Genomic DNA, 15,087 nt, shown 5'->3' with positions numbered 1-15,087 from the left:
GCGGCTGCGGGATTTTGGGCTTCAGGGCAGAGTGGCAAAGAAAAAGCCATATCTGAGACTGGCCAATAAAAGAAAAAGATTAAGATGGGCAAAAGAACACAGACACTGGACAGAGGAAGACTGGAAAAAAGTGCTGTGGACGGATGAATCCAAGTTTGAGGGGTTTGGATTACAAAGAAGAACGTTTGTGAGACGCAGAACAAATGAAAAGATGCTGGAAGAATGCCTGACGCCATCTGTTAAGCATGGTGGAGGTAATGTGATGGTCTGGGGTTGCTTTGGTGCTGGTAAGGTGGGAGATTTGTACAGGGTAAAAGGGATTCTTAATAAGGAAGGCTATCACTCAATTTTGCAACGCCATGCCATACCCAGTGGACAGCGCTTGATTGGAGCCAATTTCATCCTACAACAGGACAATGACCCTAAACACACCTCCAAATTGTGCAAGAACTATTTACAGCAGAAGCAGGCAGCTGGTATTCTATCGGTAATGGAGTGGCCAGCGCAGTCACCAGATCTGAACCCCACTGAGCTGTTGTGGGATCAGCTTGACCGTATGGTACGCCAGAAGTGTCCATCCAACCAATCCAACTTGTGGGAGCTGCTTCTAGAAGCGTGGGGTGCAATTTCTCCAGCTTACCTCAACAGATTAATAGCTAGAATGCCAAAGGTGTGCAATGCTGGAATTGCTGCAAAAGGGGGATTCTTTGAGGAAAGCAAAGTGTGATGTAAAAACAATGTTATTTCAAATACAAATAATTATTTCTAGCCTTGTCAATGTCTTGTCTCTATTTTCTGTTCATTTCACAACGTATGGTGGTGAAGAAGTGTGACTTTTCATGGAAAACACAAAATTGTTTGGGTGATTGTCTGGGTGACCCCAAACTTTTGAACGGTAGTGTATAATTTTATTGGGCAGCCGCCACTTAACGGCAAATAACAGCCATTATTTTAAAACAACAGCCGCTATTACACAAATAACGGCCATTGTTGTTTCGTTCTGTTAAATGACAGACGTGGTTTTGACAGTGTGTAAACATAGGGAGAGATTTATCGAACATGGTGTAAAGTGAAACTGGCCCCTAGCAACCAATCAGATTCCCCCTTTTATTTCTCACAGACTCATTGGAAAATGAAAGGTGGAATCTGATTGGTTGCTAGGGGCAACTGAGCCAGTTTCACTTTACACCATGTTTGATAAATCTCCCCAATAGCTTACATCAGGCACATTTGAATCTAAGTTGTAGTTATTATTTCCCCATGGAAACCTAATAACTCTAAAGAACACACCTGCTGGCATTTAGTGTGCTGTATATAATACTATGCTGTATGCTATTTGTACAGAGCGATGCTTCTAGTACAGTACATCCAGCAGCTAGTGAGGCTAGTACGTCTACAGGTGTCCTCTAAAAGCAACCAGGTCCCATCAAAGTACTGTAGTCATCTGTACAGTTACACACAATACTAATATAGATACTGCTGTGTGCATGGGGCCTAACACTAAACACTGCAGAAGTATCAACAGGATTCCATGAAATGACTTTCATCTTTTGTAGGATTTTATTAGGGATTGTCTGAAGAGTACCATACAAAACAATCAGGATGTTAACATAGAAATGTGATTTTTACTTTATACAAAGGTCATAAGGCTCCAATTACAGGTAGAATTTCTCCTATTTTACAACAGAAAGCTATACATACAGGTTTAATATGAGCTCCCAGAGTTGTGTTTGTAAAGACAAGCCACAGAAAGAGGTACATTGTAAAACTACATACAGTAACACATAACACTGTTCCAACATGATCATCATAAACCAGCTAAACATAACCTTTACTGTACAGACGTAATACATGAACTATCAAAGATAGCGCTGGGGTCCGGCTCCATCACCCTCTGTGCTATCATCACATGGGTCGGATTCCAGAGTGACAGGAGCCTACCAAATCTCTCCCAGCTGTCAGATGACAGTTAACAACCAGTAAGAATAGCTCGCCCCTGCTTTTTATTTGTCTCCCTTTTTAGGATTTTAATCCCCGGTGTGAAAGGCTAATGTTATTTTAAAGAGGAGACCACATTTTTACAATATAAAAAAATCCCTGTAAATTTCTGATGACGTATTTTACTCCGAGATCCAACTGTACTGTAGATTAGAAGGAAACAAATGGTAGCGGTGGTCAGCTGTGATGAAGTGTAACATGGTTTGTAATACATCATCTGTTGATAAAATTCCCCTTCAGGCCTATTTCAGACAGCTGCATTTAAGGCTCCATATTATGCCTACAACATCCCGACCTCACATGGACTTACTAAGCCAAACTTTGGAGGTTGTAATATGAACCCCATAATACGGTAGCCTGAAATAGACACCTTTTGTGGGCTTTTTTTTTTTTTAACTTAAATTCTGTGTGGGGATAAATGCAAAGCCGCTCTCCTCCAAGAGAGGAAAAAACCTTGCTCCACATCGCCACCTACCGGAGGTAGCTTACACGTTTCAAGAAAAAATGGCCCGCAAAGGTGTCCAAAGCCTTTATGCTGGGAATAAACTGGTATCCGTTCATATCCGATTTTCAGGACCCTGTAATAAAAAACCCTAATGTTGATGCAAAGAGAGGACTACTTTGCTCAAGAATATAATGGAGAGGACTACTTGGACTTCATCATTTGTGGGCTTATAGCAAAGGAATGCAAGAACATAGAAAGATAAAAATTGCAGATATAGAATCAGCGTTGTATACTCTACTGATGTATAATCTACTGATAACTTTTGATAGTTTTGCAAGTGTTTTGGAGGTGATAGTGTCCCTTTAAATTTTCTAGTCTTACCTAGTATTACTTACATTGTTATGGTCCACATAGCCCTTATTACATGGAAAGATGTGCAGCTGACGAACTATGATTTTTTTTTTAACTTGCTTAAAAGGTGTGATCAGATGACAAACTAGCACTTTCTCATACATCAGCTTATAACTAGAGTTGATCGAACCTCGGGAAATCCTAGGTTCGAACTCGAACATTCATGAACCTGCCTCATTTGATTCCCGATGCCTTCCCAGTCCATAGGAAAGGAGGAGACTGCTTGGGTACCGCCTAGGTAATAGGTTGAATCCCAGAATTCTAGCTGGTACCTGGGCACTCTCCTTCTTCCCCGCGGACCGGGAAGGCATAGGGAAACAAATGCGGCAGGTTCGTGAATGTTCGAGTTTGATCGAACCTTGGATTTCCAGAGGTTAAATCAACCCTATTTATAGCCTGGCCTATTACACAAAGATATCAGCCCATTCAGCTAGTGTAGTTCCCCGACACTGTATACATTCCCCCTCTGCAGGTAGTCCTCATACTTTATACCTCTCATCCCCCTCTGTAGTTGGCCCACATACCATCTGTCTCCTATATCCAATGTCCCCCAAATGTGCATCTTCTTACCACTCTTGCAGCTTGTGTTGAGCAGGTGGGGGGAAGAGTATAACAGGTATGGCATCGATTGGCTAATGCTCGCCACCCAGTATAAGAGATCTGGTCAGCTGACATTAACTAGGGCTTATTTCTAAAGTAGATAATGGCCAAGTGAGTAATGGCCTTGGTGCTTACATTGTAAGGTCCACTGAGGTAGGGACTGATGTGAATTAATAAAATCTGCTTTATTAGTTGGGTTATACATATAAGGCCTATTGATATTTGCCTATGCTTTCTATAGAAACAATTTCACCTTCTGTTCTGTTCTGTCAGCTGCACCCTATAAAGGAGGAGAAATTCTGCCCTTATACATTATTACGATTGTCCATATTTACTCACTACATAACATAATACTAATATCTTCACTGTACTAAAACCCCTTCTAATGGTGAGCACAACAAGGATTGCTTGGGAGACAAATATAAAAGTATTAAAAAGGAAAAATTGAGAACTTGTCCACAGCAACCCAATAGCTTTTATGTTCCAACTCCCATTAGAAAAAACTTTCCCCATTTATAATGTATGTCACATGCAATGAAGCCATCCACTTTCATCTAGACTTATCTGCACTTGCTTTAACCTGCTTCTAGTCCTTCTATATTATATGTTAACAGACAAACAATACACAACCTAGACACTGAAATAATGTCTAGTGACGTATTAATGCACATAGCTCTCTGCTCGACCATTGACAAGTTGCAGGAACCAAATACACACAGAGTATATGACAATTCACACACTGTAATGAATAAGTATGGGCTGAACACGCGGGAGGGTGGCTGTCATCAAGATGCCTTCATGCGCAAATCTACCAAATGGTATAAAAAGTCTCACTCTAATAATGTACTACTTGTACTGAAGTTGCATATATAAGTCTTAGAACCCATTCAAGGGCACAGGAAGCTGCAATGATACCAGAAATGTCTCATAAAATGGTGTGGCAAACTATACTATGGGCAACAAGGCCACTATATTCAAGACATATATTCTTGACAAGCCAAATGTATATAGCATCACAATGTACCTTGATGACAACTTTCCTTCACCCGATTAATAAAGAAAGAAGTTACTATATTTGCAAACAGTAAGGGATGCCTAGATCTGCAATGAGCAGCTACACATTAATATTGCATACTCAGATTAAATCTGATTAATCCCTTCAGTTCTCGGAATACCATCCAGTATATAATCTCTTACATGAACATTTACGTTAGGCTGGATCACTGTTTGCTTACATAACTGTCTTAGGATCCTGGCGGTACCCCTATATACTCTACTCATTGTGATACAGAAGGATCTGGTAACAGGAGGGAGGTGACGGGGGGTGGTACAGGCGGTATTATCAGGACGTTATTTGTTAAGGCTGTTACATATTGGGCATTGTAGTGAGTATAAAGCTCTGTATTAAGCAATGCATCCAGTTACCTCCTTTTTTTTCTTCAGCTCTGAATTATTTCCTGCATTTGAAAACAAGACATGAATTCATCATCCTTTTAGTCCTCTGTGCCAAATAGCAAGTAAAATCTTTAGGGTGTGAATGCAAAACCAATATCGGACATAAGCTATTTCCAGTTAAGTCAATCTCTGATGCATTCTCTGCAGAGAAACGCAATGTGGATTTGCATGTAAAATGAGTGATATGTGGGGGTCACCCTGCCATAATACTACAATAGAAATGCAACAACTAGAGCCCTGGGGTTCTACTGAATATGACCACTATAGGGCTCCGTTCAGTACAACCATGGATGGTCCAGGTGCCATAATACGGATGCTAGTACATGGCAGCATTATGGCTATGTGAAACTAGCCAAAGACTGTTGGTTTTGATATGAAGTCAATGGTGATGATATACAATAATGTTCCTTTATGCATAGATAACATATATTTGTAATTAAATAAATTACACAGTTCAATTATATAACACAAAATATCAAGAATAAAATGGCTGAATCTGACAACTCAATGTTTCCTTCAAACATAGTGCAAGTATATTGTAGACAAGGAGAATGACTTTATGAGTAACATCACTATGCCCCATATATAATGTAGCCAAATGAGATGATCCATGGTTCAACTGCAGATGGGTAAATATTTCCTCTGATTGTGACACTGAACCATTTTTGAATAGATTTCTTGTGTATTTCGGTCCAGTATTAGCTAAACAATATATTGTAATGTGCTTAAAGGGATTCTGTCAGCAGTTATGAGCTCTTAAAACTAACACAAGTTCCATTGAGAGGGTGGGCAAATGAGTTAACACAGAGAGGATGGGCAGAGGGGTTAACACATACCGATTTGATCATGCAGAATGCATGACAGAAAAAAAGTCTTGTAGTGTCTAAAGCTCCGCTACAAGTGCCCAGGAGGCTGACCCTTTACTCTAAGGGTCCTATTACACTGGCCGAGTAAGGACCGTTAATTTTAGTTTACTGGACCCATTAGATGGCCTGATATTCGGGCAGTAAGGGCTACATAGACATTGTTAGCAATGTCCATGCAGCCCAATGCCCAAACACCAGATACCTTACCTCCCCTTGCTCCTGGTCTTCTCTACTCTGCTCCACAGCTTCCCGGTGCAGAGCTGCGGAGCACAGGAGAGAAGACAAGGAGTGGGGAGAGGTAAGGTATCAGATGTTTGGGCAATTGTCAGCAATGCATCGCTATTACACATAGTGATGCACGGTCGTCACCCAACGATTTTAGGACCAAACCTAAACTAACGATCAGCCAATGATCGTTTCATCGGCTGATCGTTATCTCTCTTACATGGAGCAATAATTGGCCAAATCGGCCCGATTATCGCTCTGTGTAATAGGGACCTAGAGGCCCAGACCTCTTTGATCTAGACAATTCCTCCGCCCCTCCCTTTAGCTGTAAGTGACAGCTCTAGCATCCAATCAGGAGGCTGCATGAGGTTTAGGTAAGCTTTAACTCCTCTCTCCATTCTATATATGGAAATGTCAGCAGGTTGGGCTCTTCTGTGCTCAATATATAAGGATATTCCATTCAAAAACATTTAAAACTATTTACATGATAGATCTGGTGGACAGGTGAAGGATTAACATCCTATCATGTGACCACTGTGCATATGCTGGTAGCTCATATGCGTAAGTATATGTACTGTTAACTTAAAGGGAATCTGTCAGCTCTACATGATGCTCAGAACTGCAGACATGGGCAGATAGCTGGTAAGACAAATGGTAGCTTTCTTCTAGTTGATGGCTGTTTATTATGTTTTTTGAGCAGGGAAGGGAGTGGTGAGATAGAGAGCAGGCATGCATGCTGCTGCTCAGCCCAGTCACTGTGAGCTTATAAAAAGACACACAAAAAAACCCAAAAAACATGATTTTATATCTTTACAAATAGCCAACAGCTAAAAGACAGGTATAATTTGTCCCTATCAGTTATTTGCCCATGTCTGCAGCTCTGAGCATGATATACCCTTTAAGTGTTCGTTCACACATACTTATTTTTCTGTAGATTTGATGGTGCTGATTTGAAGCTGCAAAATGGAGCTATTTATTTATATTGGTTAAACCTGCACCATCAAATCTGCAACAGATTAAGTATGTGTAAATGTACCGGGGTATTCTCACAGGGGTATTCTCACCTAACAAACATTTATTATTTGTCAGATATCGCAAGAATAGACAATTTTTTTATTTTTTTTCATTAGCCAAATTGCTTCCTTATGCATCTTGGCCCTATTCTCTTACCTTATAGCACACAGCTCATTGCCTAGGTTACAGACAACCAATTGCCAGGCTGCTGACATCCTTGGTGGCCAGGTTGCTCTGGAGCTGGTAAGTATACCTTTGCCCCTTCTATGTCACCCTCTCAGATCACAGATGGTTCTGGAGCTTGTGGATTGTGTCTGGTTGTGTCTGTGATCTCAGTGGGTGACACAGAGACACGTAGCCGATTCAGCTCAGCATCACTGTGTCCAGACCAGTTGTCCCCTAAGTAACGAGAATGTATTTTCAATTACTGTTCTATTTATTCTCTATGGGATTTTAAGACTGGAGGCATGGAACCTCCATTGATCGCTCCAGCCATCCGCTAATAACCGTAGGACCTCAGTGTCGTTGTTCATACTCCTGTGGGGTCCGTTACTGGGCCGATTTTTGATAATTCCTGATATGCTAATTAGCATGTTCCGAGAATTTGGGGCGTTCCCAGTCTGCCCGGAGCACCTGCTTGGCCCGCCTACTATGCATATCCATATATGCATAGTTAGGCCGCTTGTTACTGGCTGCTCCCTGCACATGCGCAGCAACAAGCGGCCTAACAATGCATATATGAATATGCATAGTAGGTGGTCCAGGAGGGCAGGGTAGGCGGGCCGAACGGGTGCTCCAGGCCCCAAATGCTCGGAACACGCTAATTAGCATATCAGGAATTATCAAAAATCTGCCCAGTACCGGACAGGAGTATGAACAACGGCACTGAGGTCCTACAGTTATTAGTGGCTGGTGCATATTAGCAGGTTCACTGGCCTGAACCTGCTGATAGTGCCACTTTAAGCAACAAGTCTAAATACATGATATAATTTATAAAATCAAATTAGGATATTCTCCAGATAGATTTTTATCTTCACTTGAGCTTGGATTTTTTTTTTGTCATTTTTGATCGGAATAAATAATTGACAGTAAATGATTGTGTGCAGTAATAAGCTCAGCCAGTAAAACCTGAACATAACTCTTTCAGGAAAGAACAACGCTAACTCTGATATCAAGATTTGTACATGTAAATGGATGTAGCTGACAGCTGTGATTTGTTCATTTCAATAATTTATTTATTTGTTTTTGGATGTTTTATTGTTTTCTTGTCAAACCTTGTAGTGTTCTCTGAAGACAATGGTAATTGTATGCAATCATGTAAATGGTAAAATAACTGTACTTCTGGATACTTAAAATAAGCAGCTTCTCTCTTACTGGGGAAACGTTTATTTCAATTAGATATGAGAAATTTGAGTGGAGCTTTCTTTTTTCCATACTCATGAACTGGCTTGTGCAATTGGTGTAAATCATATAACCTGCTTTGGGAGGAACATACACACGTTTTACATTGTTCCTGGCTGTAGTCACCAATATATACCAGCTGAACACCATACAATGTGTTGTGCAAATGTCATCTCTTTTCGGAACACAAAAATATATATACGAGGCATAGATTGTATTAAACTGAAAAGAAAACATTGGGAAAAAGCAAGACACATATAAAATATCTTTCTCAACATGCGCTTGTGCATTAAACTTTTAGGTCTGTACAATGAAATAAGTTAAGAAGACATATTTCTTTACTACAAATTTACCAAAATATTTCAACACATAAAAAGGTAAGAAAATAAAACCAGCAAAAAAATGTTGCTTGTATAGGCATCGGTTACCCATTCCACTGCCAGCGATGACTGTACCATCCTTCTTTATACCAGTCCTCTCTGGCAGGAAGGCGGTATAGGAAATCATACTGAGGTTTATATTCAAATTGTCTCTTCAGGAATCGGTGAGAGTGGAAGTCTTGACACTTTTTCTACTTTATACACATTATTATGTCAATTGCTAAAAATATAGAAATATTTCCATAATTACCCCACTATACAGTATAAAACAATGAAATCTAGATAGTTTACAATGTAATTCTGTATTTTTGGTAACAGTATCCGTGACCTAGTTGAAGATTGACATGACTGCTTTAAGATATGGAAGGGAAGAGAAACATCTGAATATAACCCTCAGCCGTTAATATTGCAATAGTTTAAGAGCTGTTGGCAACATTGAGTGCCGAGCTGATTTTACATGCCAGCCACTTCCTAAGTGGGCAGTAGTACTCATTGTGGAACTGCTCAAACTCTGGAGTCTGTCGGATGTCATGTAGAAAGGAAATGTCAATGTCGGACTCCAGCAGGACAAGCAACAGCGGTAAGAGCACCAAGAGCAACCCCAAAGCTACCAAAACCAGCCGAGAAAAACTCTTCAGGAACGCATTCAGCTGCATGTTTCCCATGAGGAAATTGTAGCTCACGCTTAGTGCTTTCCTGGCCTCCTTCAGTTCTTCTTCCTCTGCAATCAAAAACGCATGTTCATCTGCATCAAATTCCTCAAATGAATCGGCATCGTCTCTTTCCCCCTCTGATCTGAGCGAGCTGTTAAAGAGCATCTCCACCCCCTCATCTACTGGTGTGGGCAGCAAGCTAGCACTGGGGTTATACACCTGCTCTGAGATAGTTAAAGGCTCCTCTTTCACGCTGTCCTCTCCATCATGTCGGAAATCTGGCATCACCTCAATATCTCTAGAAGGGGAGTTGCCAGACACAGGAGAAGAATTAACATCATTCTGCTGTGTCAGCAGGATACCTGGAGAAAAGAACAAAGAAACACTTATTGTCAGGAGTTCTAGACGATATTGGTCACATTATCTAATATAAAATAGCAGTCAAGAATGCAAGTTTTAATTGAGAAGGTTTTGTTAGCAACACATAACTTATTGTGAGAACGCTTCTTTAGTTAGCAAGTTAAGTAGTCATGTGGGTGGTCCTATTAAGTGATTGACAGATAAGTGTGCATAGAGAAAGCTGTGAAAGCTTAGCAGGACCACCCATTTGACTCCATAAGTCAGAATGAGCAAAGATTTACATGAGTAAATGACAGGTTATCCTGGAACTTTTGCCACAAAACTATATATTAATCTGCTCAGATCCTCCTGCTCTATAACATGATGCCTGCAGAATGGACAGCACATACAATGTCACAGGTTCCCATTAATGTAACATACATCTCTAACCAGCTCAGGCACAACCTGTCCTTTAGACGTCTTCTGCTCTACTCCTATAGACGCTGCTTTAAAATAATAGCCTGAGTTTTAGCTTGACATTGAATCTTTAAATAGAAAAAAATTGTTCAGACAAATAGATGATATGTTATAAATCTTCTACTCCGTTGCCATATGTCCGCCACCTCTTTTCTTTGTTCCCAGTCCCTTACAGTATAAGGCTATGTTTACACTTAGTAAGAGACCGGCCGTTCCGTGATCCGGCCGGGTCACAGAACGGTCGGTCTCTGAAAAAGATCATCCCAGCCAGTACTGCAGATGATCTTTTCGGGCTGCAGAGTTCTGATGCATCAGAACTCCCCACAGCACACAATAGAGCGAGCGGCCGGAGACGTACGCTCTATTGTGTGAACTGACAGGGTTTTCTGCGGCCGCTATTCACTGAATAGAGGCCGCAGAAAACTGACATGTTAGTTTTCTAAGCCGCCGCTAGGGATCCCGGCCGGAGTGTATACTATGTGTATAAAGCCGGGATTCCAGCCGGGATTGCCTTAGGCTGCAGCACTACGTAAGTGCCGCAGGAATCAAGTCCATTGTAACAACAGCCATGATTTCCGCAGCACTTACGTAGTTTGAACATAGCCTAGTGTTGTAAGAACAGTGCTTTCATGCTATACGTGAAAATAGACCATTATAACCGTAAACTATGGGGGAGATTTAGCAAACATGGTGTAAAGTGAAGCTGGCTCAGTTACCCCTAGCAACCAGACTCCACTTTTCATTCCTCACAGACTCTTTGGAAAATGAAAGGTGGAATGTGATTGGTTGCTAGGGGCAACTGAGCCAGTTTTACTTTACACCATGTTTGATAAATCTCCCTGTCTTACTCTAAACCACTGTGATCAACGGTGTGGGTTAGGGAGGTAATATTGGATTCAATACTGCACAAATAACTAGGATCCCAAGGAAGAATATCAGCTTGTAAAAACTGTTATACAAGAAAATAAAATGGGAAGTAGTTATAAACATGGATTAAAAAAAAGTAAGTCCTGACAGGTGCCAAATAGTCTCCCTTTTTATGCATTCTCCACAGGAACATCTGCACCTTCAAACTTTAAATGGGTTATCCAGGATTGTAAAAAGTACAGCTGCCTTGTGTGGCTATAAGTCTGTTTCGTTATACTTAGTAGTTTGTTGTGTTCATTGTGCCCTCTGCTAAAGTTTGTGAAGAAAGCCTTAGCTGCAATGTAGTCTAAACTGTTAGGGAAGTTTGAGGGTGTCTGCAACATATATCCTATTTCATTAATAGGGGGATGGTGGGGAACCTTTATTAAGTACGCTTATCTTGAATAATAGCATATTAATACCTCAGCTTCCTAGAGAATGTGGGGTTAAAGGGCACAGCCCATCAGGAGAAGCTTCATTTATGGAGAGGAAATTAATTGGTTTTTCACTTAGGAAGCAGTAGTGCTTGTGATGGAGCCCTGACCTCTGTGTAATTACATAATCCGATTCTCCATGGAAGTTTAACACACCCAGAGATAATAGTTAATCTGTCTTTATGAATCAAGAAATTGTGACCGATTATTAGCACTTCTGGGAGTAATTGCTACGTTCTATCTAGAGCACATCTATTGCTGCGGAATCTGTTGGCACTATATGAATAATAATAATAATTATTATTACGTCATAAAATATAATGTGCTTTCATATTGATCTTAGTTATAGCATATAGACATCCATTTGTCACGTAATTCACTTTGCAATATTGGGGCACATTCACTATTGCCAATGTTAGAAGAAGAATGGCTCAACATGCACTAAAACTTGGTGTAAAATCCTGCCATAAAGTAAGCCAACCACCAAGTATATCAAACAGCAGGAGCCACTGAGATCAATCTGGCCCAGTTATAGACTGCCTGGTCTATTTTTATGCTAAGTATTAGATAGGATAAGTAAAACCTGCCCCATTCTATCCAGAATACTAAGATACTTGATGGCCAACATTACTAGGACTGGCATTTGTTATTTTACGAAGCAAATATGTAGTTGGTGTGATTTGTCCGAAATTAAAACACACACCTCTTACATTTGGCACATTTCCACCTGTCTAAGGATAGTGGCACGCACATAACATGGCCTATTTCTGCACATCTATCATAACCAAATATATTGTAGCCGCAGCTACACAGATATAGGACTGTATTATGCTCATGTAAAATAGCTTTACAGTCAGTGAATTAAGTGAGTTCCCGTTATAAGCACTCACTCTACCTGTTACATCTTGCCTACACTTGTCTCACATTTTACAATTTTTTCAAATCACAGAATACGCTTAAGGATAGCGTTTTCTCATACATGTCTCCATAGGACACAGAGAAGACAAAGCGCAAAGTAAATGTATGCTAAAGCTATGTTCACACTATGTAACCACAACGGCCGTGTCAAACAAGGGCCACTGTCTTGGGTGTTCCCAGCAATCCAATTGACCACTTATCACAGTGTAAAGTACGACCGGGAGCTGTATTTTACACTGTGAGACTGTTTTCTATGGCCGCTGTTCACTAAAAAGCGGCAGTACAAAACAGACATGTCAATTATTTTCTGTGGTCGCAGTGAACAAAGGCCGTAGTGTATACAGTGTGTATACACTACGGCCATTGTCCCATTCACTGCTGTTTAATTAAGCACGGTTCGTAAACTACAGCTGTTGTTTTACGAAAAAGTACAGTAAGTGAACATGGCGTAAAAATGTGTTAAAAAAGTTTATAAAAACAAATATAATTGCAAAGATATAATTATAAATACAAAGCAAAAAAAAGTAAAGGCAGTCTTAAAGAATACCTGACATAAAAACTGATTAATGTAAGGTTACACGTATACACAAGTAATCCTACTCTGCATCAACATATTAATATGGCTGTGGTGTAAGATACCAAAAGTGCCCACCTATCCCTTCCTCTCCCCCGTCCCACAGCATCTGAGCTGTCTCTATTTGGTAGATTATAGAAGAAAAGCAAGTTTTACCAGCACTTGTGGCTTTGATCCTAGATCCAAACTTCAGCAAGCGAATGAAAATCTCTTTGTTGGAATGGTTCACCATGCGCAAATAAATACTTTTAGTGGTTTTGATTTTAACTAAGCACTTCACCATCATGGCTGATACTTTGCTTGCTGTTCTATGCACTGATGTGTATCAGTACTAGGGAAGAATAGCATTGATGTGCCTGAGGCAGAAATGTTTATAGCGCAGAGCAAGAGAATAGGAAGGTCACATAAACAAAGCCAAGGGATTTACATGGGAGGATAAAGTGAACCGCCACTCTAATAATACACGCTGTGGAACTCAACACTTTATCCTTTATCCTCACTATATGGTTACAGGTAATCTAATCAATTAATGTAGTTTAATGTGAAGCTCCATCTTTGGGTAACACTGGCTACATAAACATTGGGATCTGCTTTTCACTTACTTTAAGATTGGTATTACTGTATAGATACAGTGAACACATAGTCCATGATAAACATTTTTGGTGTATATAGTATATATATATATATATATATATATATATATATATATATATATATATAATTTTTTTTTCTTTTTTTAACTTTTCTATTTTACTATCTAAAATGGCCATTAAAGAGGAACTATCAGCAGGCTAGACAAATCTAACTTACTCATAGCCCCTTATAGAGCCCGGGACACTGAGGAGGAAGGTATGTGTGTTACCTTCCTCCTCGGCAATGGTCCCGTGCTGTAAGTCAGAGTAATCTTCACTCCGGTACACTGCTAACAGCACTGCTGCATCATCCAGCCCGCCCGTTCTATTAATTATCATTAGAAGGAGCAGCAGGATGACACAGCAGTGCTCCTAACGGTGCACCAGAGTGAAGATTACTCTAACTAACAGAGTAGGACCGGCGTAGAGGAGGGAGGTAATACACATACCTTCTTCCTCAGCGTCACCGGCGCAATTACATTTGTCTAACTTGCTGATAGTTTTACCTTAAAGGAGTACTCCAGAGATTTTTTTTTAATCAACAGGTGTCAGAAAGTTATACAGATTTGCAATTTACTTCTATTGAAAAAATCTAAAGCACAGCAGGTAGTGGTTTATTCTTTCCAGTCTGGAGAGAAGGAGAAGTTTTCTATGGGGATTGGATACTGTTCTGGACAGTCACAGACAAATGTGGCAGCAGATAGCACTGTGTAATGGTGCGTTTACACAGAAAGATTATTTGACAGATTATCTGCCAAAGATTTGAAGCCAAAGCCAGTAACAGAGTATAAACAAAGATCAGGTCAAAAGGAAAGCCTGAGATTTCTCCTCTTTTCAAGTCCACTCCTGGATTTGGTTTCAAATCTTTGGCAGATAATCTGTCAGATAATCTTTCTGTGTAAACGCACCATTAGACTGGAAAGAAATGTCCACTTCCTGCAGGGCATACAGCAGCTAATAAGTACTAGAAGACTTGATATATTTTAATAGAAGTCAATTACAAAGCTACTAGAGTAGAGATGAGCGGACCGTTGGACTTTTGGTCCGACGGCATCGGCGCTCTCTCATCATGCCTTTGATCCTAGCTGTATATTCCCGGGAACGCAAGTATGCGGCAGGGATCAAAGGCATGATGAGAGAGCGAACTGCTTTCGGACTAAAAGTCCGAGCAGTTCGCTCATTTCTATACTAGAGTACTAGAGTGTACAAACAATTGTTATTGCAATTGTAGTAAAGATGAACGAACCTTAAGCATGCTCGAGTTCATCCGAACCTTGAATGTTCAGCATTTGATTAGCGGTTGCTGCTGAAGTTGGATAAAGCCCTAAGGCTATGTGGAAAACATGAATATAGTCATTG

At 40.4% G+C, this 15,087-nt stretch overlaps 1 protein-coding gene across 3 annotated transcripts in view; it reads right to left on the bottom strand.

Moving 5' to 3' along the window:
• Window positions 1–1,537: 1,537 nt before the first annotated feature.
• Window positions 1,538–15,087, bottom strand: part of FRMD3 (FERM domain containing 3) — a 115,182-nt gene continuing 101,632 nt past the window's right edge. The window contains exons 1-2 of one of the 3 annotated variants that reach the window (XM_069961792.1): window positions 13,253–13,414; window positions 1,538–9,810 (exon numbers count right to left, since the gene is read on the bottom strand). In XM_069961792.1, the coding sequence (XP_069817893.1) occupies window positions 9,212–9,810; window positions 13,253–13,382 (729 nt within the window). In that variant the 5' untranslated portion in view covers window positions 13,383–13,414 and the 3' untranslated portion in view covers window positions 1,538–9,211. Of the gene's footprint in view, window positions 9,811–13,252; window positions 13,415–15,087 lie in introns of those variants that run through there. The other 2 variants (XM_069961789.1, XM_069961791.1) reach the window with 2 other exon arrangements.

The sequence above is a fragment of the Dendropsophus ebraccatus genome, chromosome 3 (genome assembly GCF_027789765.1).
Source record: "Dendropsophus ebraccatus isolate aDenEbr1 chromosome 3, aDenEbr1.pat, whole genome shotgun sequence".
In the NCBI taxonomy this organism is placed as follows: Eukaryota; Metazoa; Chordata; class Amphibia; order Anura; family Hylidae; genus Dendropsophus; species Dendropsophus ebraccatus.
This window is presented reverse-complemented; position numbering and strand designations above follow the sequence as displayed.